This window comes from Atheta coriaria, unplaced genomic scaffold, assembly GCF_025399875.1.
Source record: "Atheta coriaria isolate IRGN ID8LTWV9N9 unplaced genomic scaffold, Caltech_Dcor_3.1 hic_scaffold_5_pilon, whole genome shotgun sequence".
NCBI lineage: Eukaryota > Metazoa > Arthropoda > Insecta > Coleoptera > Staphylinidae > Dalotia > Dalotia coriaria.
This window is the reverse complement of record NW_027045447.1, coordinates 3,707,315-3,732,557: the sequence shown is the minus strand read 5'-3', so window position 1 is coordinate 3,732,557 and position 25,243 is coordinate 3,707,315. Positions and strand designations below refer to the sequence as shown.

Below are 25,243 nucleotides of genomic sequence, written 5' to 3'. Positions count from 1 at the left end.
TTGATCATTTCATAAAAATTCAATCATTTGTCGAATGGAAGAAATATTTTCTATAAATGGACTATAAAAATAAAAACAAAATATGATGAGACAAAGAATATTTTAAAGTAAATGTTGCATATAAAAATAAATGCAAAAGTATCCGTTGTCTGCATTTTAATTATAGACGTGGTTGAAAAAAAGCTAACTCACAACAATTTTAGTTACGTTTATTATTATTTTTGTACTGCACACGTCGTAAAAATTAATTGTGCATGCAACATGTCATGATTATTGTGCTGCCAACTACAAAGAAGCGTTACAGTGTGTTTTTTTTTCTGTAAGTCCAGCAATTCCGAGTACATGTATCCTGCCATGCGTTTGTAATACTTTGAGTTATGCGCCCGCCGGCACAGCTCGTGCGATTATGAAAAAAATGCGTGAGCTCGTTATCATCAAACAAATATTTCACGAGCATTTTGCAGTCGCAGCGCCGCGTTCATTATTAATCTATCTTTGTGCATCTTTGTGCAGGCGCTGTCCTGCAAAAAACATTGCAAACAAAACACAACTACAATACGCGCCTGCGAAGCGGATGCCCGCTCGCAATTAGTAATTAATTTCCTTTTAATGTTGAATTTTAAATGAACGCGTTAATACGAACTTTGCGAGACGTGCCCGCTGATAATTGCAGCAATTTATAATAAGAACAATGCGCAATTGCTTGATATTTAGTAAAACAAATAAAAGTTTACAACATTTTATTAATAATGTAAAACCCCACTTTATTAACGTTAGATAAATCTCATTTTAATTACATTATACTTTAAATTTTACTATTAAAACTCCAAATATGTAAAAAATTAAGTTCCAAGCTAATAACACTTTTGGTATGATTATTATTGACGTCTTTTTTTTGTTTCTTAGACATGTATCTAATTATTGTGACTATTTGATGTAAAGTGATTAGTTTTTCTTCAGTTTCTTCTGCTTCTTATCACTCTTAGAGAACATGGACATGACCAAGCGGAAGAAAAGCTTGGTCACATAGATGCCAATAAACAGAATAGATAATGTGCACACGGCGAGAAAGCCGAAGACATCGAGCAGCAGGTATTGGTAAAGGGGCATGCCGACGGCAGCAGTGCGCATATGATGCGCACCCTTGTGGCGGGCCACGTACTCAATCCAATAAATGGCGGTGTCCATTGGCGACATTGGACGATCACGGAAACGAGCTGAGAGTTCTTTAGCTTTTTTGTTGAATCTAAAGGCACAAAAAAATAAATAAATATATCAAAGATTCGTGTTAAAATGGAGATGTGCGGGTATAATGTTTGCACAAAGTGAGATAATAGTGTAGAATACTTACTCCGGATCCAGGACAGTCTTGAGCGCGTTGTAAACCATCTCCTCGTCGGCTTCCCTAAAGTTGAGGACTACACCACCGCCGCCAGCTTCAAGTGCGCGGGCATTCGTGTGTTGATCGCCGAATTGTGGCATTACCACCACCGGTACACCACAGTGCACCGCTTCAGTGGTTCCTAAAAGTCCTCCATGAGCAATAAAAGCCTTCACATTAGGATGACCTGAAAAATACCAAAATTATCGTTTAAAATTCACTTGTTTCTGGAATAATGCAGTATGAGTGTGGTGGCGGTGGCATTACAAGAAAAGCGTCGGGCGTCAAGCGTTCTGTTCCACAATATCCCTCTGAATCCTCAAGCTCAGTGCGCTTGGATTCGAGAGCACAAAACAAACATCAACCCATTCATGCATTCACGCGCGACCATCAAGAAGCGTGGCTCCCCTTCGGGCGCATGCATCGCGCGACGAAAACTTAGCAACAACTAAAACTAAATTTCTATTTGCACTCCGTGTGCGCCCCATTGTGCGGCGATATTGTGCGATACATTGTCGCGCGACATTGTTCGTCGGGTGGCGATTCGGCGAAAAGATAACGCGCGGGGGCCAACAAAAGGCGACCGAGCGCGAATGGTCGCGCAGAGCGCAAGAACAATGCGCGTCAGGAACAAACCAGAATTACGGCCGCCGTCGCATTCACACAAAATCGCGGCGCGGACACGCAAATTTTAGTTTAACGCTTTTGATCGTCAAAGTTGAAGTCGAGAGTTCCACTCGGATCGGGGTTGCTAAAGTTTTCAGGGGTACTAGACCATCATGACTATTTTAGTTGTCTAATGTACAGTAAATTAAAGATATCGTCACGAATAATATTTAACTTTAATTGCAAATAAATAATAACGTTGTTACGAATAGAAGATTTACAATTAAAACAATTTCATCCATTCAGCCTCAAGTGATTTCCACGCCAGCGCGTTTACATTAAAACGTGATTACCCAGTACGCAAAACAAAACATTCCAATGTGATGGCAATTAAATTCATTTGCTCCATAAATGCCACTTGTGTAATATGTATGAATATATTTTCGGCAATGTTCACTCAAACGCGCTTTCGACAACGGCAACCAAACCGCAGGCCTAAAGTTGATTAATACCTGCATCAGTATTTTGCGAAATATGAACGCTAATAAAATAAATCAGGACGAGCGACGCGCGCGCATAATAAAAGTTCCTGAATTAATGTCGGAAAATAATAGCGCACCGCGTAATATAATTTATAATATCTACCCAGCAACGAGGAACAACACGAGGCGGAAAACCGCGTCGGGAACATTAAACGGTCTTACGTTTACGTACACATATATAACGCATATAAGTTTCGGGAGGGCGGTCGTTTTGCGTTTCGAACAACTCCTGAGTAAGCAGGCAACATAACACAAACCAACAGGGACAAACTTAAGATTTTTCCCCATCAAATTATAATTCAAAACAAATCACTTTAAATACCCATGAAAGAATTTTCTTCAAAATATTAAAATCAGTTAAATTTGTTTGAATTTTAAAAACTAGTCCGGCCCTGGAGAAAATTTTACTTATAAGCATATGTAGCATACCCGGGAGTATTATGGCACATTACGGCGTAATGGTTATATTTAAATAATAAAATCTTTATAACACAACGTATGCGTACGGAAAGTTTGCTGTCGTGTGTCGCGTTTTATGCGCGTCTTGCGCGAAGATGCGCTAACACATCTCATATATCGAGGGTTGGTTCGAGTGACGCAAAACAATCCGAAGCGCGCGTCTTATTTACATCCGCACATCCGGCGGAATTTAATAAGCTTCGCAAGACGTCATTAAATTTACATACATCGGGCACGCATCCACTTCGTATTGATCTACATTCCAATGTCGACCACAAATGTATCCGAAATTTATCTCAAAAATTGCATTTTTTCGAACTTACAAAGAATGTCATACTGCGGCATCCATTTCTGAATCATGACGTTATCGGGTTTGTCCGGCATAGTCTCGTTTTCCCATTTCCACAACACGCGCTGCTTGAGACGACCGAAAGCTTTGAGGAAAATCTTGCGTTTCTCCTCGGGGAAGGTGTGTCCTTTGATCATGGATCCCATGCTGAAGTAGATGACGCCGTCCTTGGATTCGTTTATCCATTTCTCGATGTTCTGCAAAAGCAAAAGCAAACGCGATCAGAAAATGGCACAAAACAAATACGCAAACACAATAAAACCTTCAAAGGCCTACAAACCACGGCCTACAAAAGTAGTCCGTCCAAGACGTAAATAAAAAGATAGGATAAATAATATTATCCGAAGATAAAACAAATATATTATATGATGGCAAACAATAGCATCAATGCAAATATTAAACGCAAACAGATGTCGGCCAAGCTTATTGTTTATTCTTCTATTGTCCTTTTTTTCTCTTGCTGAGTTGCCAATAGATATGCAGATGTGGTATACACTTCCATGTCCTTGAAAAGAACAATTTGTTCGTTCTGTTTATGCGGACATTGATATAGCAAACGTTGTTTGTTCAATGCTTCAATATTTTTCCGGAGTTATGATTATTTACATATGATAACACGGTCGATGCCGATGAGCGCCATGAAACACACATCAAGAGCAAATTTAATTTTGGCATAAAAATTCCATGCATAAAAATTATTATTCATCGAGTGGCGGCGTCTAATATGCTTGTGCGCGCGCCGCGATGAAGGCATTGAAAGTGCGTTTAAATCAAACGAATGCTTCGCTTCGCCATCGTTTACGATGGAAATGAGAGTCAGCGAGACGAAGCAAGAGAAAAAAATCAGTGATTTCCAATCGTGTTTTTGCTCTCAGAGCATATCAACGTAAAATGGTGGGCGATGCGACTTTTACGATGTCGATATCATGGAAATATTGAAAATAATTCATATTTATTGACATTTTCCTTGTTTCGCATTTAATTAATCAAACATTTGACATTTATACATTTCACGGATGTTATTTTTGGTTTTATTTCTAAAAATCGTGAAAATTCGCCATCTTGTGCATTTGCATAATGGAATGACGTATAATCGTATGTGTCGCGCTGTGTTAAAGATGACACGCGAAACAAATCGGATTCGCGGCTGCGTTGGCGGTCGGAAAAGAGCCGAATTTCCATAAATTTCGTTCGCGCCACGCGTCGTATCATGTGTTGAATATTTCGCGGCGCGCTGCGAAATTAAGTTAAGGTCCGCAGATGACGCGCACACGCGCGAGTGACAGCGCCCTCCTCGCTCTGACAGCTGTTGCGCGTTTGTCGGCGGCGGCGGTTGCGAGGGGCGGCGAGCGTAACGTCGACGGGATACATACGTGTTCGAGCGTTGCTAGCGGGGCGGCCCATAGACGCGATATTCTTTTATGTGTCACTCCCGAAGTCGGTACGGAAATATAATTTTTAATTTGATTACGACCTCCGCCGGCGGCTCCACCGGAGGCAGAGCCACTGCTGTCGCGAGTGTATTGCGGAAAATTCCGCGCATTTTGATGCCTATTATTATGTAAATTTGAACGAAACCTGCCAGCGTGGCGTGAAAGAATCGCGTTTTGCATCGGATCATGTCCGGACTTTACAATTAAACATTAATATGGATTATTTTCCTGCATGAAATTTGTAACAAGACATGCTTCTAGCATTGAACAACAAAATAATGCTTACCACTGGTAACATTTTAACATTGCCTATGTGTATACCGCCAACTTCAATTACGCCCGGAACTTTTGGTAACGCCCCGTTTATCGTAAAATGCGTATTCACCAACAAAATACTCGCATTCCTCGCCCAAGCTTCAACATCATCAATTCCGTCGTCAATAAATCGCCTCGCGTACACGTTGGCTGACCGCACACTCATGAATTGATAAAGCCAGCGGGAGGCCACCTGCACGAGGGTGTTTTCGACCCTTTGCAGGAAGCCCATCCGCGTGCCGTGATCCAGGAAGACGACCGGGGCGTAAGCCGGATTGTCTGGATTGCCCAAATGTGCGTTGGTCCATGGCAGAGCGTAACACGAACTCAAAGCAATTAACGGCGCATGTAGCCATTTCATAAGACCCAGAAAACAATCGGTATTAAAGAACTCAGCCAACACCAAATCATAATTATCTTTGGGTTGTGATTTAACACGGTTTAAAAACTTTTGAAAGCTTTCGGAAGCTAGTCCGTGATGGCACGCTTCATCAGCAAAGCCCGAGATTAAAGACGTGGCTAAATATTTATCCAAACGCGAATAGAACTTTGTACTAGTCCTATTTAATGGCACAATCTCACGAAGAAGTTTCACAGAACCGATGAGATTGATATGAGTTAGGTTAGGTCCATTAGCACTAGGCACAAAATGACTGATTAGTGTTATTTCATGTCCATGTTGGTGTAAGCGCGTCAATAGTGAATCAAATGTAGAGAAATGACTGTTTATTTGATTTGGAAATATTGCGAGAATTTTATAGCCCGTTATTAGGTTAACACTCAAAATTAAAATTAAAAATGCACGAAATTTAGTGTGCATTATGAAGAACTTATATCTTAATTGAATAACTTGTTGTTTTGGACTGAACATAAATTGCAAACCGTACTAAGAATAAAACAAGATATCCATATGTAATTAAAGATCTGATATCAGTTATCTTGTTACACTAGACGTGAAATGTATCCAATGACATAAATAGAAATAATTGACCTAATTTGTATGTGATATAAATACCTCGTTGAGCGGTTTAACTATTTTTGGTATGTGAAAACCACAGATTTGTATATGCCCCGGATTCAAAGCCCTTGGGGGCATTAAAGAAAAATGTGTATGTTCCAAAATAACACTAGCACCATGTGCTATTTTCTCTAATGGAGGTAGATCATCTCCAAATGCCCTTTTAACCAACTCATAATCTCTGGGTTGAAGCACATAGAAGTACATCATCCGCGCATAGACATCCACCAACATATTAACCATTCTCTCAAAAAAGTTCATTCTTCCAGTAGTACCCATCCAAATATTAGGATTGAATGCCGGATTAAAAGTCACTCCAAACCTACTATGAAACCACGTGAACATGGTTGTAGTGCTGAGTTGTAGAAAAGGTACTTTTAATCGATGGACCAAACCCAAAAAACAATCATTATTGAACGCTTGGATCAGAACCAAATCAAATCGATCCTGTCCGCTCCAGTGGTTTCGAATCAATTGGTGTATTTCCGGTTGGAAAATGCCATCCTCACAGGTATCTTTCGCTAGGTCATGCACGAGGTTAACTTCACGGATCATATTGTATTCCACCAGTGTTTCCAGATTCGTATACTTTGACAGCGTGACGTTCATTTTGTGATTGTCTTTTGCTCGTCGTGAGTGCAGAATGATTTCCCGGAAGTTGCTGCGGACTTCCGACTGAGCGGAGTAGCTAATTAACGTGACACTGTGGCCCCGATCGATGAGTTCGTTCATTAGCGAACTCATGAGTGCACTATGTGATTTGCTCTCGTGTGGGAGAATGCCCAGAATGTTGTAGGATTTTACCAAATGAAAAACATACACGAAAAGCACTAAACTCACACGCATCTTGAAATGTAATTGTTGACTCACTGCAACTTTTAGTTGTTTGATTCTGCAGTGCAAACATGCACAGTTGTTTTATCAGTTTTATTAATAATTATTTTAATCTAGACGAGCGCGTGACACGGATTCCAACATTGAACAACGATATTAATTGTTCGATTTCTGTGTGGTCTTGACGACTATTGCGCAAATATTTCGCAAAACGAGAAATAATGAATGTCGCAATATGTTTTTTGATTTATGCGAGGTGTAAAAATTAAACTGTTCGGAAAATTCAGTTACGATATAAAAGTTTATTGATCCACGCTGTAAAAATTCCCAATTCAATGTTAATTGGCGCTGATCAGTTTGTTCGCGTGCATTTGAGCGAAGAACAATGTTTAATGTTTAATGGAAACTAATTAATGCGTTAATAGTCAACGTATAATAGAAATTATCGATCCGGTGATCGGGATCGTGCACCTATTCGCTTCGCCATTAATTAGTACCATGATGCTCCCCGCCGCTGGGATGAATGCCGCCGGCATGCAATACATTAAATAATGCCGACGTTAAATTAATTAATTAATTTTACCTCGGGCGGTGGACGCGCTCGCATACTGTGCAAGTGAATTCCGGCGATTTCGACGATCCCAGGCACGAGCGGACGCGGTCGCGTCAGCGAAAAATGCGTATTGGCCAGCATCAGGCTCATGTTCCTTCCAATATCAGATAATTCTGGGAGATTCTCCCCAAAGGCCTTCTTCGCAATTTCGTAACTTGCCACGTCCACATAACGCCTGCCAACATCTTGGGTGAAAATATAAGCAAGGGTATTCATCACCCTTTCGGAAAAAGTCATGCGGTCAGAAAAGTGCATAAAATGATTCGGAATATATGCTGGATTATCAGGACTACCAAAGAAATGATTCGCCCATGGCATTAATACATGTGTAGTTATTCCTATATGTGGTGCATTAAAATACCATGAAAATCCCAGAAAACAATCACTGTTGAATTGTTCAATTAGTATCAAATCAAATTCTTCGTTTGTTTTGAGAAAATTCTGTATTGCACTGGAATTCAAATGTGCACAGGAACGTAAACCATTTTTTGCAATCAACAGCACTTTTTCTGGTTTTGTCAGTTTCATAAAACCATCAAAATCAAACCGTATTTTAATATCTGTATTGGGTACCAATGAAACATCTTTGAAGTTCTTGATCGGAGTAATTTGAGGAAAATGACTGAGCACTGTGATGTTATGACCCCGATATGCAAGTTGTTTCATCAAATCTTCAAAAATTATGTAGTGACTTTTTCCTTCAAAAGGAAAAATGCCGAGAATTTTGTAACCGCGCACTTTACACGACAATAACGTGAGAATTGATAAACAAATTCCCACTTGCAAGAAAAATTTCATAATGAAGAAGCTAAGTTAACACATGTCAAACTCGAATAGACAAATAAAGCAGCACAAATTTTCTACACGCCTGCAATGTAGGTATATCACATGAATACTTTAAAAAATTTAATTTTATGTCGTTGTAAATATTTCATAATACGTGAACGAAAATAAAATGGTTCAAGAATGTTGAAATGCCTAGGACTTTCATAATTATTAATGAATGGAAAATATTTCATAAAAAAAAAAACACAGATAAAACATGTGAAAGTAAAATACTGCAAATAATGAACTCATTAATTGCAAAACTTGATTTTGATGATATTTATTACCTTAGGCAACTTTTTAATCACTTTTTTCGCAAGATGAACACCTCCAACATTTATCACCGCTGGGACTGTAGGTTTACTCCTTTGTATAGTAAAATGTTCGTTTATGATGTACAAACTGACATTCATCGCAATATCTTCCAACCTAGGCAGATCATTTCCGAAAGCAGCTTTCGCGAATTCATAATCCCTCGGTGTAATATAATACTGATATAACAAATTGGTCCATATATGGTCCATTGTGTTTATCACCCTCGCCCCAAAACCCAACTTATCACTGAACCCCATAAACAGATTACTGATATAAGCAGGATTGTCTGGTTGCCCAAATCGGCTCGTAAACCATGGTAAACTAGTCGAAGAAGATATGTGTATAAACGGGGCCTTTAAACGATGCACCAACCCAAGATAGCAATCAGTGTTGAATGCTTCTATAATGATAAGATCAAACTTTTTCTTTGACTTAAGCAGCTCCCTTACTGGTTGTGATTTCAAACCAAATTCACATCCTTCCCGAGCAAGTTCATGCACTAAGAAAACCTCGAGGAACTGCCCTGGATAACCGGGCATTAACATGTCAAAGGCCAAAAGGCTATTGCCCGTATAAATGTCGCTTTCTAAAACGAGATCCTTGTATCCTGCGGCGGGTTGCGGGTGATAACTGAGGACGGTAACATCATGACCTCTTTCGGAAAGTTCCTGCATGATTGGTTGGAAGACATCGAAGTGAGACTTTCCGAAATGTGTGAATATTCCGAGAATACGTAGTGAGCTGACCCTGGCACTAGTCATCAACACGAGGAATGTCAAGATCATTAACTGTATAGTATTCATCGCGAAACTATAATTACTTAACTTAAGTCTATCACTAGGCAACCCACAGCACAGATAAAATTAATTTCCACTTTGACTAGGAAATCCACGAATAACAGTAGCTTTGCAATCGAAACTAAATTACGACTAACTCAAAACATAATGTTGAATAAGCTGATTATGATTTCGTGGTTTATAAATAACTTGCAAACTACAGACCAACGGTGTGCACCGATTTGAAACAGTCATGATTATTCTGGCTGAGCGTTTGACATCAGTACATTGGTCAGTAAATATAAACATTCGTTGTAATCTTAATATACATACGTACCACACACAACGAAAGTGAACGAGAGCATTAGTTACATGAGCATAATGATGTAGTAATTGCGATAACATTTGGCATAGCGACAACTAGATTGACATTTTAACACAAGTAATAGTGGCCATGTTTCAATGGTAAATATAGTCCGTGCATAAATCATTTAACTTAATACCCAACTTATGAACTATTAGACTTTAACCTTTGTCAAAATGTATTTATTTTGAAAATATTGTCTCCGAAAACAAAATTAATTGTACTAATACTCCGGATCAATAAATTGATTGTCTCTGAAAAAATAACTCGTGGTAAACAAAGTCATAAACACCAGATATATGTCAAGAACGATGCAATTAACATGAGTTTTCACTTTCCTTTATATCTCCTCATAAAATCAACTTGTAACAATAAAAAATAACTACAGTTATTACCTTTGGTAATGGTTTCAACTGGGTGTTATGCAAGTGCAATCCTCCGATCTCAATCATACTGGGTACCAAAGGACGTGGTCTTGTGATAGAAAAATGCGTATATGTCAACATCAAGCTGACATTCTTAGCAATATCATCCAAGTGTGGCAGGTCTTGCCCAAATTTAGCTTTGGCTGCTTCATTACCAGGTTCATCCACAATATAATGCTCCACAAGTTTACTACCAAAATACAGAATAGTATTGACTATTCTTTCTCGGTATGTCATTTTATCGGAATATCCGATGAAATGGTTAGGCACAAACGAAGGATTGTCAATGCTTGCAATACGAGTATTAGACCATGGCATAAGAATATGAGAAGTTATCCCAATGAAAGGTATGTCTAGGTGGTGGGCCAATGCTAGGAAACAATCTGTTACAAAGAATTCTATGAGCATCAGATCATATTTCTTCTTGAGTCCTTTAGTTTTTAGAAATTTGTCAAAATTAGGATGGTTTAGATTGTCACAGGTCTCTTTTCCAAGACTAGCAACAGCTTGGATCATGGACCAGGTACCCGCCGTGAGAACCCCTTCAAGGTCGACTACATTTTCGGAGAAACTCTCCTTAGCAGCAACTGATATGTCAGTGTAACCTTTCAAGGGCGTTTTTTGGGGATAGTGGGTAATAACTGTGACTTCATGACCACGTTTTGCTAATTCTTGTAGGATAGGTTGAAAGACATGGAAATGAGATTTGCCTGCATATGGGAAAACAGCCAGTATACTCGCACTGTCAACTTGTATCACAGCAAGTCCAAAAATAGTCAAAATGGTAACACACGAAAACTTCCACATTTTAAAATCCGTTAATGGTGAAAACTGCACAATCACTCGTTACTAATTAAAACCGAAGTGGAAAATGATTACATAGTCACTATTCACGCTGCGAGGCGCGATCAGACTGAATGCAAACCTGACTGTTTAATTGTGGTGAACAGAGGCCAGACGCGAGATAAAGCAGTCCGATTTGGTACAGTAATTATTTGCATCCACAATATCGTACTTTATACTTTATTCCGTGATAACTAAACCATAAATTAATTTTTAAGCTTTTAAAGCGCAGTGATTAACTAAGAAATATGTTGACTTAACACTAGGAAAGCTTAGACAGAACTACTGTATGCAATGCGCTTAGAACCGGTTGAAGTAGACTGCTAGTGCAACAGAAGGAATCAGAAAATCGTAAAAATCAAATGACCTCAAGCATAACACATCTAGCTGTGTTCCACGATGTGGAATTATTCTAAACATGCAGTGCGTTAACAACTAACGACACCGGCCGGCAAATAGAAGTTTATGCTTATTGATGTTGACCTTGTGGGTTGCAATGTACCGTGATCATTACAATAATGTTACGTGAGTGGAATGTAGTGTTGAATGCATTGTTTGCAGAAATTTGAAACTACGCTTTTACTTTCGCTCAATTATGTGCAATATCAGCTTGTAAATTATAAGCTACTGTAATCAGATGACTTCTGATTGTGTTATCACTAACATAATATTATTTATACGAAATTTAAACTTTAATTCTAAACAAGGATGTGAGATAGCTACATAAACATGATAATTTTATCTATAATTCACTTGAGTGAAGTGTTTAATGGGCATGAAAAGAGAACACGAGAAGATTTTAACTTTTATCAATTGATGACATGGCAATTAATAAGTTGAATAAGTTCATGTGCTGCCAGAGTGGCTTTTCGCTCCTCACTAAACAATTTTCCATCTCATGCATAAACAATGCGGTCTTTGGAACGAATTTATTCGTCGCGTATGAGCACAAAAGGCGTCGGCGGTGGCGACCGACGTTCACGCTTGCATTAATATTTAGCTCGTTTAAATGACAACTCGCGTTGAACAACCTTGACGATTTGTCCGTCAATTAACTATTCATTTGTTGAGACTAGTTATTACATACTACTACCATTGTACATATTTTGATGCGTAAATAAACAGTTTTTTAACCACGTTGATCTATAGAATTATGAAATTATTAATAACTTGTTTGTCTCGAATAAAAAGTGTTATATAACCATCTTTAATAGATAATAACACTTAAGTGGCAATGACGAATTCAATGATTCGACAAAAATCATATTTGGACTCACCTTTGGTACAGGCTTCGGTTCTCCTAAATGTATACCACCGACTTCGATAACTCCAGGAACATTGGGCCTAGCACCCACGTACGAAAAATGTGAATTTGTTAATAATACACTAACGTTGCTGATAATATCCCCGAAACTTGGAATGTCTTCCCCGAAAAACTTTTGCGCCAATTTAAAATTTTCTGGTTCTTGAATATAGTCGAAATAAAATATGTGCACGGAATCAATGATAGCGTTTTGCATTCTTTCCCAAAAGTTCATTTTTGGTGGAAAACCGGACATAATCGTTGGAATATACGAAGGATTCGTTGGTTGTCCTATTTTGGGTCGGTACCATGCAATAGGTGCTGATGCAGTCACCAAAACCAGTGGCACATTAAAGTGATGTGCAAATGGAGCAAAACAATCCGTATGGAATGCTTCACCAATCACTAGATCATAACTGCGTTTCTCCGCTTTGAATTGATACATTTTTGGCGAATGGAGCATGTAATCACAAGTGACGTTTGAAAAATACATAAAACCCATGACACTCATCACTTTCGTCGAAAAAGATCGCATTGAAATAGCATCAACATCGGTGAAACTTAATAGTTCCGTACTACCAACTTCAGTGGTTTCCAGTACTATATATTCCAAGTTTTTAATCGGTGTCTTTGGAGGAAATGGTGTGATGAATGTAACTTCATGGCCACGCGCGGCGAGGTTTTCTGATATCGCTTTGAACGGAAAATAATGGCTTCGACCGTGCAATGGCATAATTACTAGAATTTTAAGTGCATGGCAACTGGTCCATAGCGCAAGTAACGAGATTAGTATTAGAGCACGCATGTTGATGGACTGGATCGCGGCGAACGCACATGTACAACTGAATTAACTGACGTCTGAAATATCCTACCATCTCCAACAGAATTAAAAATTATGAGTGGTATCTAATACTTAACTCCTCCCTCTCTCGAATATTATCAGTTTATATACTAATGGTTATAGATGTTATTATGTCAACTCACCAGTGGTAAAGGTTGAACTTCTCCTAAATGTATTCCGCCAACTTCTACAATTCCAGGAATTGAAGCTTTTGCACCCACATATACGAAAAAGGTGTGTTTACTAATAATAAACTAACATTCCTAGTAATATCTCCGAGCTTTGGAATATTATTTCCGAAAAATTTCTGTGACATTGCAAAAGATTGCGGTTCGTGGATATATTCATAATACAGAACATGTGCCACATCAAAAATAGTATTTTGTAATCTTTGCCAGTCCATTTTATTCGAATATCCTAACATTACATTCGGAACATAAGCTGGGTTTGCAGATTGTGCAAAAATATAATTATACCATGGTATGGTATGGTATATAATAATGGTACATTAAAATGTATTGTAAACGGAGCAATGCAATCGGTATGGAAGCATTCTCAGATTGTAACTGCGTTTTTCGTTTTTGAATGTATGCATCTGTATGGTAAATTTAGAATATAATCACAAGTAAAATGTGCATAATATGTGAAAACAAACACGCTCATCAGACGTGCAGTAAAATCCTGCATTGTTTGGTTACCCAGCAATACTCCCAGTTCTTTAACTAAACTGTTCCGCAAAATGATAGTCGGAGATCTTCAGTGTAAAGTTTTTGATTTGATTTGTTGATGCAAACGGTGTGATGAAAGTAACTTCATGTCCGCGTTCAGCAAGTTTTTGCACAATTGCATAAAATAGTGACTTTTACTAGTTAATGGATATTTTAGCGCGAGGAGCGTTATTAAAACTGAAAACCGCATGTTAAACAAAATGACTGCGCACGCTGGTAACTCAAGTCAAAACTAAACGCGATTAATTGACTTTAATATAACATAATGTACGTGATAACACACACTACGATATGGTACCATTATAAATAGTTAAGAGATTACGTAATATAAACAAATTGAGGTTTAAACTGCTGACTCACTTTTGGTAAGGCTTTGTTTTCCGTTAAATGAATTCCTCCGATTTCAACCATTCCCGGCACACTTGCCCTTGGTCCCAAGACAGAAAAATGTGAATTCGTCAATAGAATACTTGCATTCCCTGCGATCTTCCACAATTCTGGTGTTTCTTCCCCAAAGAACTTCTTTGATAATTCATAGGTTAGTCATCAGCGTTCCATAACTCCGGGTATATATGAGTTAAAGTCTCCTAGGATGATAGTCGCTTCGTTCTTATGGCTGTCTAAAACATGTTGCAGTGAGTTAAAGAATTCTTCTCTTACGTCTTGGGGTCTGCAGTTTTCTGGAGCGTAAATACTTATAATGTTGGTGCGTTTCCTGTCTAGCAGCAGTTTTGCGTGTATTATTCTGGCTGAAACGTACGTGATGTCTATAATGTGATCTACTAACTTTTTGTGAAACATGATTGCGACTCCTTTTTTTGCTCGCTCGTTCCTCTCTACACCGCTGTATGCTAGTAGATAATCTCCAACTACTGCCTGACCTTTTCCCTTTTTCTTAGTTTCTTGAAGTGCGCAGATATCAATGTGGTGGTTTCTTAATTCTTGCTCCATTTCTTGGTCTCTTCTGTTGAGCGATTTTATGTTCCATGTGGCGATTTTAAGGTTATGTTTTTGTAATCTTCTCTTTGTCCGTGTACTTTGCTTGGGTTGTCGTCGTTGATCTGTCCGTAACCGAGGCCCTTGTCTGGTTCTATGAGCACTGATGTTTTTTACGTAGGGTAGGTCGCTGGCCTCACCCTACAACCCTCCTTCTTTGTCCGGGCTTGGGACCGGCGTCGGTGTGTGATGCAGCGACGGCGAAGTTGTTCTTGGATGTAATTAAAGTAATACACATGAAACGCCTCGAAAATAGTGTTTTGCATACTTTCCCAGAAAGTCATTGGAGCTGCGTAACCTGATTTACAATTTGGTACATATGAAGGGTTTGCAGGTTGAGCAAACCTGTATTGATACCAAGATATAGGTGCGGAAGCACTAAACAGAACCAATGGAGTATCATAAACCCACGCAAATGGGAAAAAGCAATCCGTAGTAAATGCTTCAGCAATAACCAGATCATAACTTCTTTTCTGGGCTTTGAAATCATGCATCACAGGGGAATTCAAATAGAAACTGCATGTGACATTCGAGAAGCGTTTGAATGCGAAAATACTCATAGTTTTAAACGAGAAGGTGTCCGTGCCTTTGCCTCCTAGTAAAGCATCCATTTCTTGAAAGCTCATCTGCTCACCACGTTCAACAGTGTCACCCAAATCCAAGGTGACATATTCTAAGTTTTTGATTGGTGACGGTGCTTCAAATGGAGAGATAAATGTGACCTGATGACCTCGTTGAGCTAAGTTTTCAATTACTCCTTTGAATGCAAAGTAGTGACTTCTGCCATAAGTTGGCATTATTGTTAAGATACGCAAGGAAGTGCAAGTATTCCATTGTAGAATTGTTAAAACACAGGTTAGTACAAAGACGCGTTGTAAAAACATCATTTATAGATGACTACACGCGTTATACTAAGTGTTTTATCAATACTTGTGTATCCGACAGACAAACATACTTCAACCTAATCTAATCGACAAGTAGTAGTTGCATTAAATTTATTTTCTAGAAATAGCAATGGAGTGTTTACTTATCATAATCAAATTGAATTACATAACTTTATCTCACTGAATTTTTAGATTTGGCGTTTACTCACCTTGGGTACAAGTTGAGGATGACCCAAATGCAAACCACCGACTTCAATTATTCCAGGAACATTAGGTCTTGCACCCACGTACGAAAAATGTGAATTTGTTAACAACACACTAACGTTTCTCATTATATCTCCAAAACTAGGAATATTATCACCAAAAAACTTTTGTGCCAGTTTAAAATTAACGGGTTCTTGAATGTAGTCAAAATATATCACATGCGCGATATTAATTATCATATTTTGCATTCTTTCCAAAAAAGTCATCTGCAATCCAAAACCTGACATCACAGAAGGAACATACGCCGGATTCGTAAACTGCCCAAATTTTGGTAGATACCATGCAAATGGTGCTGTTGGTGTAATCAAAACCAATGGCACATTAAAATGATGTGCAAATGGTGCAAAACAGTCTGTATGGAAAGCCTCACCAATCATTAAATCATAATTACGTTTCTCTGCTTTGAATCGATACATCTGCGGTGAATTTAACATAAAATCACAGGTAATATTAGAGTGACGCATTAATCTGAAAATTCTTATCACTTTTGACCAGAAATTATCGTCGGTTTTATTGCCAATCATTGAATCCAGCTCTTTAAAAGAGAAAATTTCTGAGAGTCCAAACTCTCCAGCGTCCAGTTGGATATATTCCAAGTTTTTGATTTCTGTTTTTGGTGAAAATGGTGTGATGAATGTCACTTCATGTCCACGCTCTGCAAGAGCTTCAACGATTGCTTTAAAAGTGTAATAATGACTCCTGGCGTAGAGTGGCATTATAGTTAGAATTCTAAACGAATTACAAGTAGTCCACAGCGCGAGAAATATTAATAACGCAAAGAAACGCATTTTTACGAACAGAGGCACAGTTTATGCACGTGTCAAACTGAAATTATTAACTACACTATTAATATTAACCCAAAAAAACAAGTAATTAATTTCATAATCATTTGATTAAATATTAATAATTTAACCCAAAAATAAAATATTTAAATTTTTATCAAACATCTTATCAACCTGTCTGAGTTACAAAGTCGTTGAACCAAAATTAAAAAATAAAATCAATTAATTAAATACTTCAGGCTTATCAATACGTGAGGATGCAATTGATAAATATAACTTTCGTAAACACTTCAATTGAGTTAAGTAATATTATGTAATATCTCACCTTGGGTACCGGTTTCGTAGGTCCAATGTGCACACCACCAATTTCCAAAACACTTGGTACAAGTGGTCTCGCTCCCATGATTGTAAAATGAGAATTTACCATAAACAACGTTGCATTGCTCACGGTAGTTTCAAAGTCTTGCAAATCATCACCGAAAAACTTCTTTGCGAGTTCATAATTAACCGGTTCTTGAATATTATCAAAATAATACGAATGCACGGTGTTGATAATCAAATTTTGAATTCTTTGAAGAAAATTCATTTTCACACCAAAGCCGGAATATAAATTTGGAATATATGAAGGGTTATACGGTAGACCAAATTGTGAATGATACCAAACTAAAGGTGCTGATGTTGTAAAAACTGCTAACGGGGCGTTGTATTTTTGTACAAAACCCAAAAAACAATTTGTATGGAACGCTTCTGCTAGGATTAAATCATAACTTCTATCTTCGGCGATAAACTGATGCATTTTTGGCGAATTTAGATAACTATCACAAGTTATTCGCGAATAATTCAAAAATCCAAAAACAGTGAATGTTTTAATATAAAATTCTCCCGATGCATGCTTACCAAACATATTATCAACATCTTTAAAACTAAATGAAGGTTTAAACTGCTCCACTTCATCAAATTTTCCTTTTGGTCCTTCGCTAGCGTTCAGCGTCAAAGTAACATATTCCAAATTTTTGATTGGGATTTTCGGCGTGAATGGTGAAATAAAAGTGACTTCATGATTACGTTCGGCTAGTTTTTCTATAAGAGGTTTGAATGTAAAATAGTGACTATTGCTATTCACTGGCATCAATATTAGTATTTTCAGCGAGGTCACGGTCGCGCAAATCACGCTAATTAAGAGTAATAACGTTAGCTGTTTCATGATTACCAGGAAACACAAATCACTTCACTTTTAGAATCCTGATGTAAAAAATTCTAGAATCGCGCAAATTGATTCGTAGGTCCGTTTGGAGTGACCATTTGATTAATACTGACCATGTGCGTCAGTTCCAATCATATAAAAGTTAAATCATCTCAAATTGCTTGTAATGCCATGACATGGCATTGGTTCCTTATATTAATACACACATCATTATATACGATAAGAGCAAGTAGCAAACATCTTTAAACTCAAATCACTTGAATTGTTTGCTTTGTCGGACCACTGAAGCAAAATATCTACTCGTAGATAAAAATATAATTATATAACATCTTACTGATGATGTAATATTGTTTTGTCTATTTAAGTTTTAAGCTATTAAAATGTCATTGACCTTCGATTTATGTTTCTTACCTGCGGTACTGGTTTCGGCCCTTTTGTCACATGAATACCTCCAACTTCAACGAGTCCCGGTACGAATGGTCGTGGTCCCAATAATGAATAATGTGTATTGATCAGAAGTAGTGAAGCATTATTGGCGATATCATGTCGATCTGGTTTGTTTGCACCAAAGAAGTTACTGGCATATTCGTCATTAGTCGGTTCTTGTATGTAGTCGAAGTAAAATTTGTGAAATTGATCGATAATCATATTTTGCAAGCGTTCATAGAAGCTCATCTTCATTGAGAAGCCAGTGAGCATATTAGGAATATAAGCCGGATTGCTTGGCTGACCGAATCTGTCGTTATACCACGGCATGGGCAACGAGGCCGTGAAATGTACAAGCGGCGCTTGATATTCGGCCGCGAACGGAAACCAGCAATCAGTGTGGAATGCTTCCGTTAGCACCAAGTCGAAATGCTGCTTACGCTTCTTGAACGCCTGTACAACATCGGAGCTGAGAAAATCATCACATGTGGTTTTCGATGCGTTTTTAAAGATGAAAACACCGAGCATTTTGAAGGAAAAGTCAGTAACACTATTCCCACCGAATATTTTACTGATTTCGTCAAAAGATAACATTTCTCCAGCAGGTAGACCCGTTTTGTCCAGTGTGACATAGTCCAAATTCTTTATTGGTGCCGCAGGTGAAAAGGGCGTGATGAAGGTCACTTGATGTCCCTTTTCGGCCAGACCTTGCATGAGAGCGGCGAATGGATAGTAGTGACTGCGGCCATGCAGTGGCATAATGCCCAAAATTTTTAAACCACTTGATAGGTCCACATGCGACGCGGCGATGCACAAGAGAACGAAAACCGGTAGGCACCTCATGGTCACAACAATTATACTGAATTATTTTAAGCTGGAGTCAAGTCAGTGAAGGTGAATCACCGAATAGCAGCTAATATTTGCTTTTATTACGCAAGTTATTTATAAATTCACACTAGCACTATTCACATCATCTATACATCTCACAGAAAACACATTAGAAACGTTCGTCGCTGATGTCGAACCACGACTGAATGATGCAACTTTGTGTTTGGTACGTGAAGTGATTATACCCTACCTAATAATTATATACCTGGTGTATCAAGAATCTAATAAAACTATATTTTTAAGATTAGATAAGCATGGATAAACCCAGATAAACGTATTAGATGTAAGTAAATAGAACACTCCAAAAATTGTGCTTTCTGTTTTATTAATGTGTTGCAAAATGTATTTTTAATTTATTATCTTCTTCATTCTTCATTCTTGAGCAGTTGTAGTTAATTAGTATTGTTAGCACTCACTCTTATAGTAAACAATAGGGGACACCTGATATTTCAGACGGGTTTCAACCCTATTTCGTATACATCTTTCAAGGTCACAATAGGACATCTCTCCGGGACACTTGAAAAGAGCTAACGCAAACGGAGTAGAAAACGCAAATAAACCACCAAGCGTTGAGAGCAATAGTAGTTTACGTAGGAACGGATACTTGCAGATCCAGTAATAGGTATCCCTCCGAAATGGGTGCATTACAAATGGTGTTACTAACAGAGGCAGGAAGTATGTTGCGTTTTTCACTATAACCCTTTCATGCACGTCATTCTGTGCTGCTAGAGGTGACGCACCCAGTCGTTTATGCAAATGGTCATAAACGGGTACACCATATTTTAAATCCTGGGCACGTAGTGCTGGTACTGCCAACATGTTACCCACCAATAATGCGGCTAGTGGAATCAATTTAGGAACGAAGAATGGAACGCACTTGAAGTACTTTGTAGTGACGTATCTCAGACCTACTGCAGTACCAATTGATCCTGCCGTTCCAATGATGTAGGAGTTTATCACTTGTCTGTCTGAGACGCACGACGGGACATTTCTATGATTCCAGGCAATGTATGCCTGATAGCTTTGGTTCGCCCACTGCCAGAGCGCCAAACCTGGGTAGGTTTTGCAGAATGTAAGCATACCAGCTGCAATTACAGTGTTGACCAACACTTGATGCGGCCATCTTGTCAACGGATGGTAGACTTCTCTTGTGTCCGGATGTGTATTGGCATAGGTCACATATCTGTGATGCCAGAGGTCTTTTTCAGTCACGCATTGTTTTAACCTTTTATGTCGAAAATTAAAAATCAAATCACTTGATCGTTCAATGTGATGTTTTGACTTGAAAGCCCCAGTTGGACAAGTCAAAGATAAGAAGTGTTTAAAGCGCCCACATAGTGAACACATATCATAGTATGGACTATCGATGCAAATATCTTTGATAGCTTCGTTGCATTGTGGTGGATTGCATTTTCGCTTGCAGTATGGCGATATTGCACAATACGGGGCTGTAGCAATGGTCATGATCTTGGTTTTACTTCATTTAAGCGGGTTAGAATTATGATCTTAAAATTGGTTGCGTTTTGAACTTAGATGGTTGGTTTTTTGATTTTGAAACGAAATTGAAGATTTTGCATGATTGCATGGTATGACACGCTGAAATCGAAATATGTACTGGACGAATTTTTGAAAGTCAATGACATCTTTCACTTTTTACCTAGCATAACAACCAAAACAAAAACAATCAGTAAATTTATAAACATACCTCTGGAACTGCTTTTAATTTTCCAATATGAATTCCACCAATGTCTACTTTAGCTGGAACATTGGGGAATGCTCCATTCAGTGGAAAATATGTATTGGTCAACATCAAACTGGTATCTTGAATCAATTTTCCGGAATCTATTGGTTTCCCATAAATATCCTTAACTTCAACGTCATTAAAACGCGCAATAAACACATATCTGAAGAACTGTTGCCACAAATGAACCATCACATTAACTACGCGTTCTTTAAACTTCATTTTACTTGGTACTCCGGACATGAGTGATGGTATGTACGCGGGATTGTCTGGTTGTCCAATGCTGTCATAATACCACGGCATTAACATTGACGTCGAAAACAGGACCAAAGAAGCATTGAATTCTTTCGCAATTGGTGCAAAACAATCCGTAACGAAGGCTTCCACAATCACGATATCAAATTTATTATCAGTATTGTTAATTGTGTTTAATACTGATTCCGTAGGTAAAACTGATCCGCACGTTTTCATCGCCATATTGTGAAATGCAAAAGCACTTAGAAAACCAGGCGCATGACTATCAGTATCACCGGCACCATGTGAACTTAGAATATCAAATGTTATACCATCAACATGATCTCCAGTTAGGGGTATGTGCTTCACATTTTTACTTTTTACTGATTTTGGTACAAGTGGGCTCATAAAGGTGATATTATGACCGCGATTTGATAATCCGGTAACTAACGCATCGAATGCATAAAAATGGCTAGGTCCAAATGTTGGAAGTATCACCAAAATATTAGAACAATGAGCTATGGTTATAATTGCACAAAATACAACAAAAACACGCGTTAGCCACATGTTTAGAATTCAAAGTACTGAGCAGAACTGAATTAGTTTTGACAGCTTTATACAAGTATTTGATCATAATATAGATAAGATATATTTTATTATCAAATTCAAATATTTACCTTTGGTAGATCTGTTTGCGGTGCAATGTGCACACCTCCAATTTCAATAATCTGTGGGACATTAGCAACGGCGCCATGCAAAGACCCATGAGTGTTAACCAACGCCAAACTGACATTTTGAATTGTATCATCATAACTTGGTAAGTTTTTATACACACTCCTAGCTGAAGTGTAATGGTGCGCCATGCCGATAAAATAGTAATACGCGTAAATCATACCGCCAGTCTGTAAGGTATTCTTCACTTTCTCCAAAAAATTCATACCGAATAACGGGGCATTCAAAAAGTTATTAACATGGCTTGGATTTATCACTTGACCGAAACGAGGTGAGAACCATGTGATCAATGGACTTGATGATACGTGAATCACCGGAGCACCAAAGTGGTGTCCCATTGGAACAAAACAGTCTCCAACAAATGCTTCAACGATAACCAAATCAAAATGACGGGATTTTTCATGGAGGACTTTATGTACCACTTTTGACTTCAAATCATTCACACATGAAGCATAAGCAAATTTAAAAATAACCACTGGGCCAAAGAAATCAGCACTATTATCAAAATTGATATCTAAGTGGTTAATTGGTGTGTCAAAGAGTAGTGTTTCAAAGTGATATTCGGGCGTTGAATGGTTAAAGTGGCTCAACGTAGTGATTTGATGTCCGCGGCTTGTCAATTCCCTTAGAATTGGATCAAACACGTCAGAGTGACTTTTTCCCGGATGTGTGTATACAGTGAGAATTTTTAACGCACTTGTGGCTGATGTGCATGATAATAACCCGAAATAGACGAGGAACACACCGAACGTCAACGTAGGCTGCATTTTGACACGAAACTGCGATTACGTTTTGATTGCACTGCGATAGTGACTGATTCCAGACTAATTCACAAACACATTTAAATGCCGACCTATCTAACGAGTTTAGAAAGCGTTACAAGGCAATTTTTCATAACTGTTTATCAATAACCTGATTGAATAATAACTATTATGATACATTAATTTTATTTATAAAAAATATTTATTTATTAAACATTATACGTGATTTTGGATTTACAATTTTATTTTTGAGTTGACATGTTTCGCCCAGAGGGTATCTTCATAAACTTCATAAACTTTTATGAAGATACCCTCTGGGCGAAACATGTCAACTCAAAAATAAAATTGTAAATCCAAAATCACGTATAATGTTTAATAAATAAATATTTTTTATAAATATACAACATGGATTACGTATTCACCAAAGAAAGTAATAAACATTAATTTTACTTACATTTGGTAATTTCTTTATTTTTCCTATGTGAATACCTCCAACTTCTATAACTTGTGGGACGTTAGGAACAGCCCCGTTCAAAGTAAAGTGTGTATTGATTAACATCAAACTAATGTTATTCACCATTGAATTATAACATGGAGCATCTGATCCAAAAACATCTTTGATGTATTGTTTTTGAGGTGCAGTCATTAAATACTCAAAAACTGGTGGTACACTGACAGTCATTAACGTATTTTGCAGCCGATGCCAGAAATTCATATTATATTTCGGTACATTCAGGAAATTATTGATATAACTAGGATTATTAGGTTGACCCAGTCGATCATTAAACATAGGAATCAATACACTTGAAGAAATTTGAATTACAGGTGCACCAAATCGATGACCCAATGAAATGAAACAATCTGATATGAATGCCTCTACTATAACCAAACCAAAATGTGCTTCACTTTTGATCAGATCAATTACAGTTTCGGATTTGAAATCATCACCACAGGATTCGTGTAGGAGGGTCATCAAACGACCAGGTCCAAAATAATCTTCAGCATCGGTAACTGGTATGCTTTCTATGGCTGGTGTGGAGTTAGTACTAAATTTAAGGTATTGTAGGTTTTTGGGTTCTGAAGGATTGTCAAAATGGCTGAGAATTGTAACTTTATGTCCGCGTTCCGCGAGTTTTAACATTATAGGTTCGAAAACGTCAAAATGCGATTTTCCATGGTGGGTAAAAGCACCAAGAATATTTAAGGCATTCGCGCACGTGCCCCATATTATTAAAATAACTAATATTATTGGGTAGGATTTGAACATGGCGAGAGTAGAGTACAAACTGTGATCAAAGTGTGATATACCATTACATGTTGCCACTTATCAATATCAAGTTATTAATCGAGATATAGATAATAATAGAACAATTCTAAGAGCTTATAATCATTGATAATGATTAAATGACAAAGCAATTTATTAGTTATGAAACATTGCTTACCTTAGATAAGATTTTCAGCTCTCCAATGTGCATACCACCAACTTCTATAACACTCGGTACAGAGGGCCTACCACCAGCAAGTGTAAAATGAGTATTGATTAGTAGCAAACTAGCTTCCATTGCTATTTCATCAAAAGGTCTCAACTCATCACCAAACACTTTCTTCGCTGCTTTATAATGTTCATCCATAAACAACCACTTATATTGTACAATATGATAATAATGCACGAGTGTATTTTCCAAACGTTCAAAAAAACTCATCTTTGATGGATTACCACTTATCAAAGATGGAATATACGCTGGATTATCAGGTTGACCAAACCGTTCATACAACATTGGGTAAATTCCAGCAGAACTAAACAACACAAATGGCACTTTGTATTTATCCACCAAACCCAGATAACAATCGGTGCAGAATGATTCGATTATCAACAAATCAAAAGTTTGATTAATATTTAGAAATCTTCGCATTGTAGAAGAGTTCAAATCATTGACACAAAAGTGTGTTGCCAGTTTATTGATCAACGATAATCCGTGGAAACGATTAAACGAATTGAACATATCCACGGTGAACATTTCTGATTCTGATGAGTGGTGTAACGAGTCACTTTTGGATAATATCACTTCAGTTAGATTCTCGTGCGGAGATAATGTTTTATGGAAGGTAATTGTTGTGACTTCATGGGAGTGGTTTAAGAGTCCTTGCATTAGGTGATTAAATGGGTAATAGTGACTTTTTATTGATGTGTGAAGCACTCCTAATATTTTTAAAGAGTTTGTAGAACTCGTGAAGACAATAATCACACTTAAAATTGCAGTTATTTTAGATATCAACATTTTTCTTGTTTATATTATAAGTGCATATAGCAGACTGTGCAAATATATTTAAAATGGTAAAATTAGAAATAGATTTATGCAT

The 25,243-nt window shown here is 37.7% G+C and overlaps 2 protein-coding genes across 11 annotated transcripts; both read right to left on the bottom strand.

Moving 5' to 3' along the window:
• Positions 1 to 738: 738 nt before the first annotated feature.
• Positions 739 to 24,162, bottom strand: LOC135792732 (UDP-glycosyltransferase UGT5-like). Of its 10 annotated transcripts, none has more exons than XM_065303430.1 (4): positions 23,337 to 24,162; positions 3,312 to 3,534; positions 1,352 to 1,568; positions 739 to 1,246 (listed from the first exon to the last, which is right to left on the bottom strand). In XM_065303430.1, exons 1-4 carry the CDS (start codon positions 24,147 to 24,149, stop codon positions 946 to 948), a joined length of 1,554 nt encoding a protein of 517 aa, XP_065159502.1. In that variant the 5' UTR covers positions 24,150 to 24,162; the 3' UTR covers positions 739 to 945. The 10 variants fall into 10 exon arrangements, with proteins under 10 accessions (XP_065159502.1, XP_065159501.1, XP_065159497.1 ...); XM_065303429.1 differs by lacking the exon at positions 23,337 to 24,162 and adding an exon at positions 22,067 to 22,903; XM_065303425.1 differs by lacking the exon at positions 23,337 to 24,162 and adding an exon at positions 21,120 to 21,971.
• LOC135792734 (sideroflexin-3-like) lies at positions 19,723 to 21,089 on the bottom strand. Its single transcript, XM_065303431.1, has one exon. The coding sequence runs from the start codon at positions 20,876 to 20,878 to the stop codon at positions 19,820 to 19,822; it is 1,059 nt and encodes a 352-aa protein (XP_065159503.1). The 5' UTR covers positions 20,879 to 21,089; the 3' UTR covers positions 19,723 to 19,819.
• Positions 24,163 to 25,243: the final 1,081 nt, after the last annotated feature.

Excerpts from the sequence above, each read along its gene's own strand:
- LOC135792732 (XM_065303421.1), bottom strand. The coding sequence starts at position 18,100 with ATGAAACAGCTAACGTTATTACTCTTAATTAGCGTGATTTGCGCGACC. Across the intron at positions 3,535-17,221 it reads CTACGAAACCGGTACCCAAG|AACATCGAGAAATGGATAAA; the intron begins GTGAGATATTAC and ends TTGCTTTTGCAG. Across the intron at positions 1,247-1,351 it reads AAGACTGTCCTGGATCCGGA|ATTCAACAAAAAAGCTAAAG; the intron begins GTAAGTATTCTA and ends TTGTGCCTTTAG.
- LOC135792734 (XM_065303431.1), bottom strand. The coding sequence starts at position 20,878 with ATGACCATTGCTACAGCCCCGTATTGTGCAATATCGCCATACTGCAAG.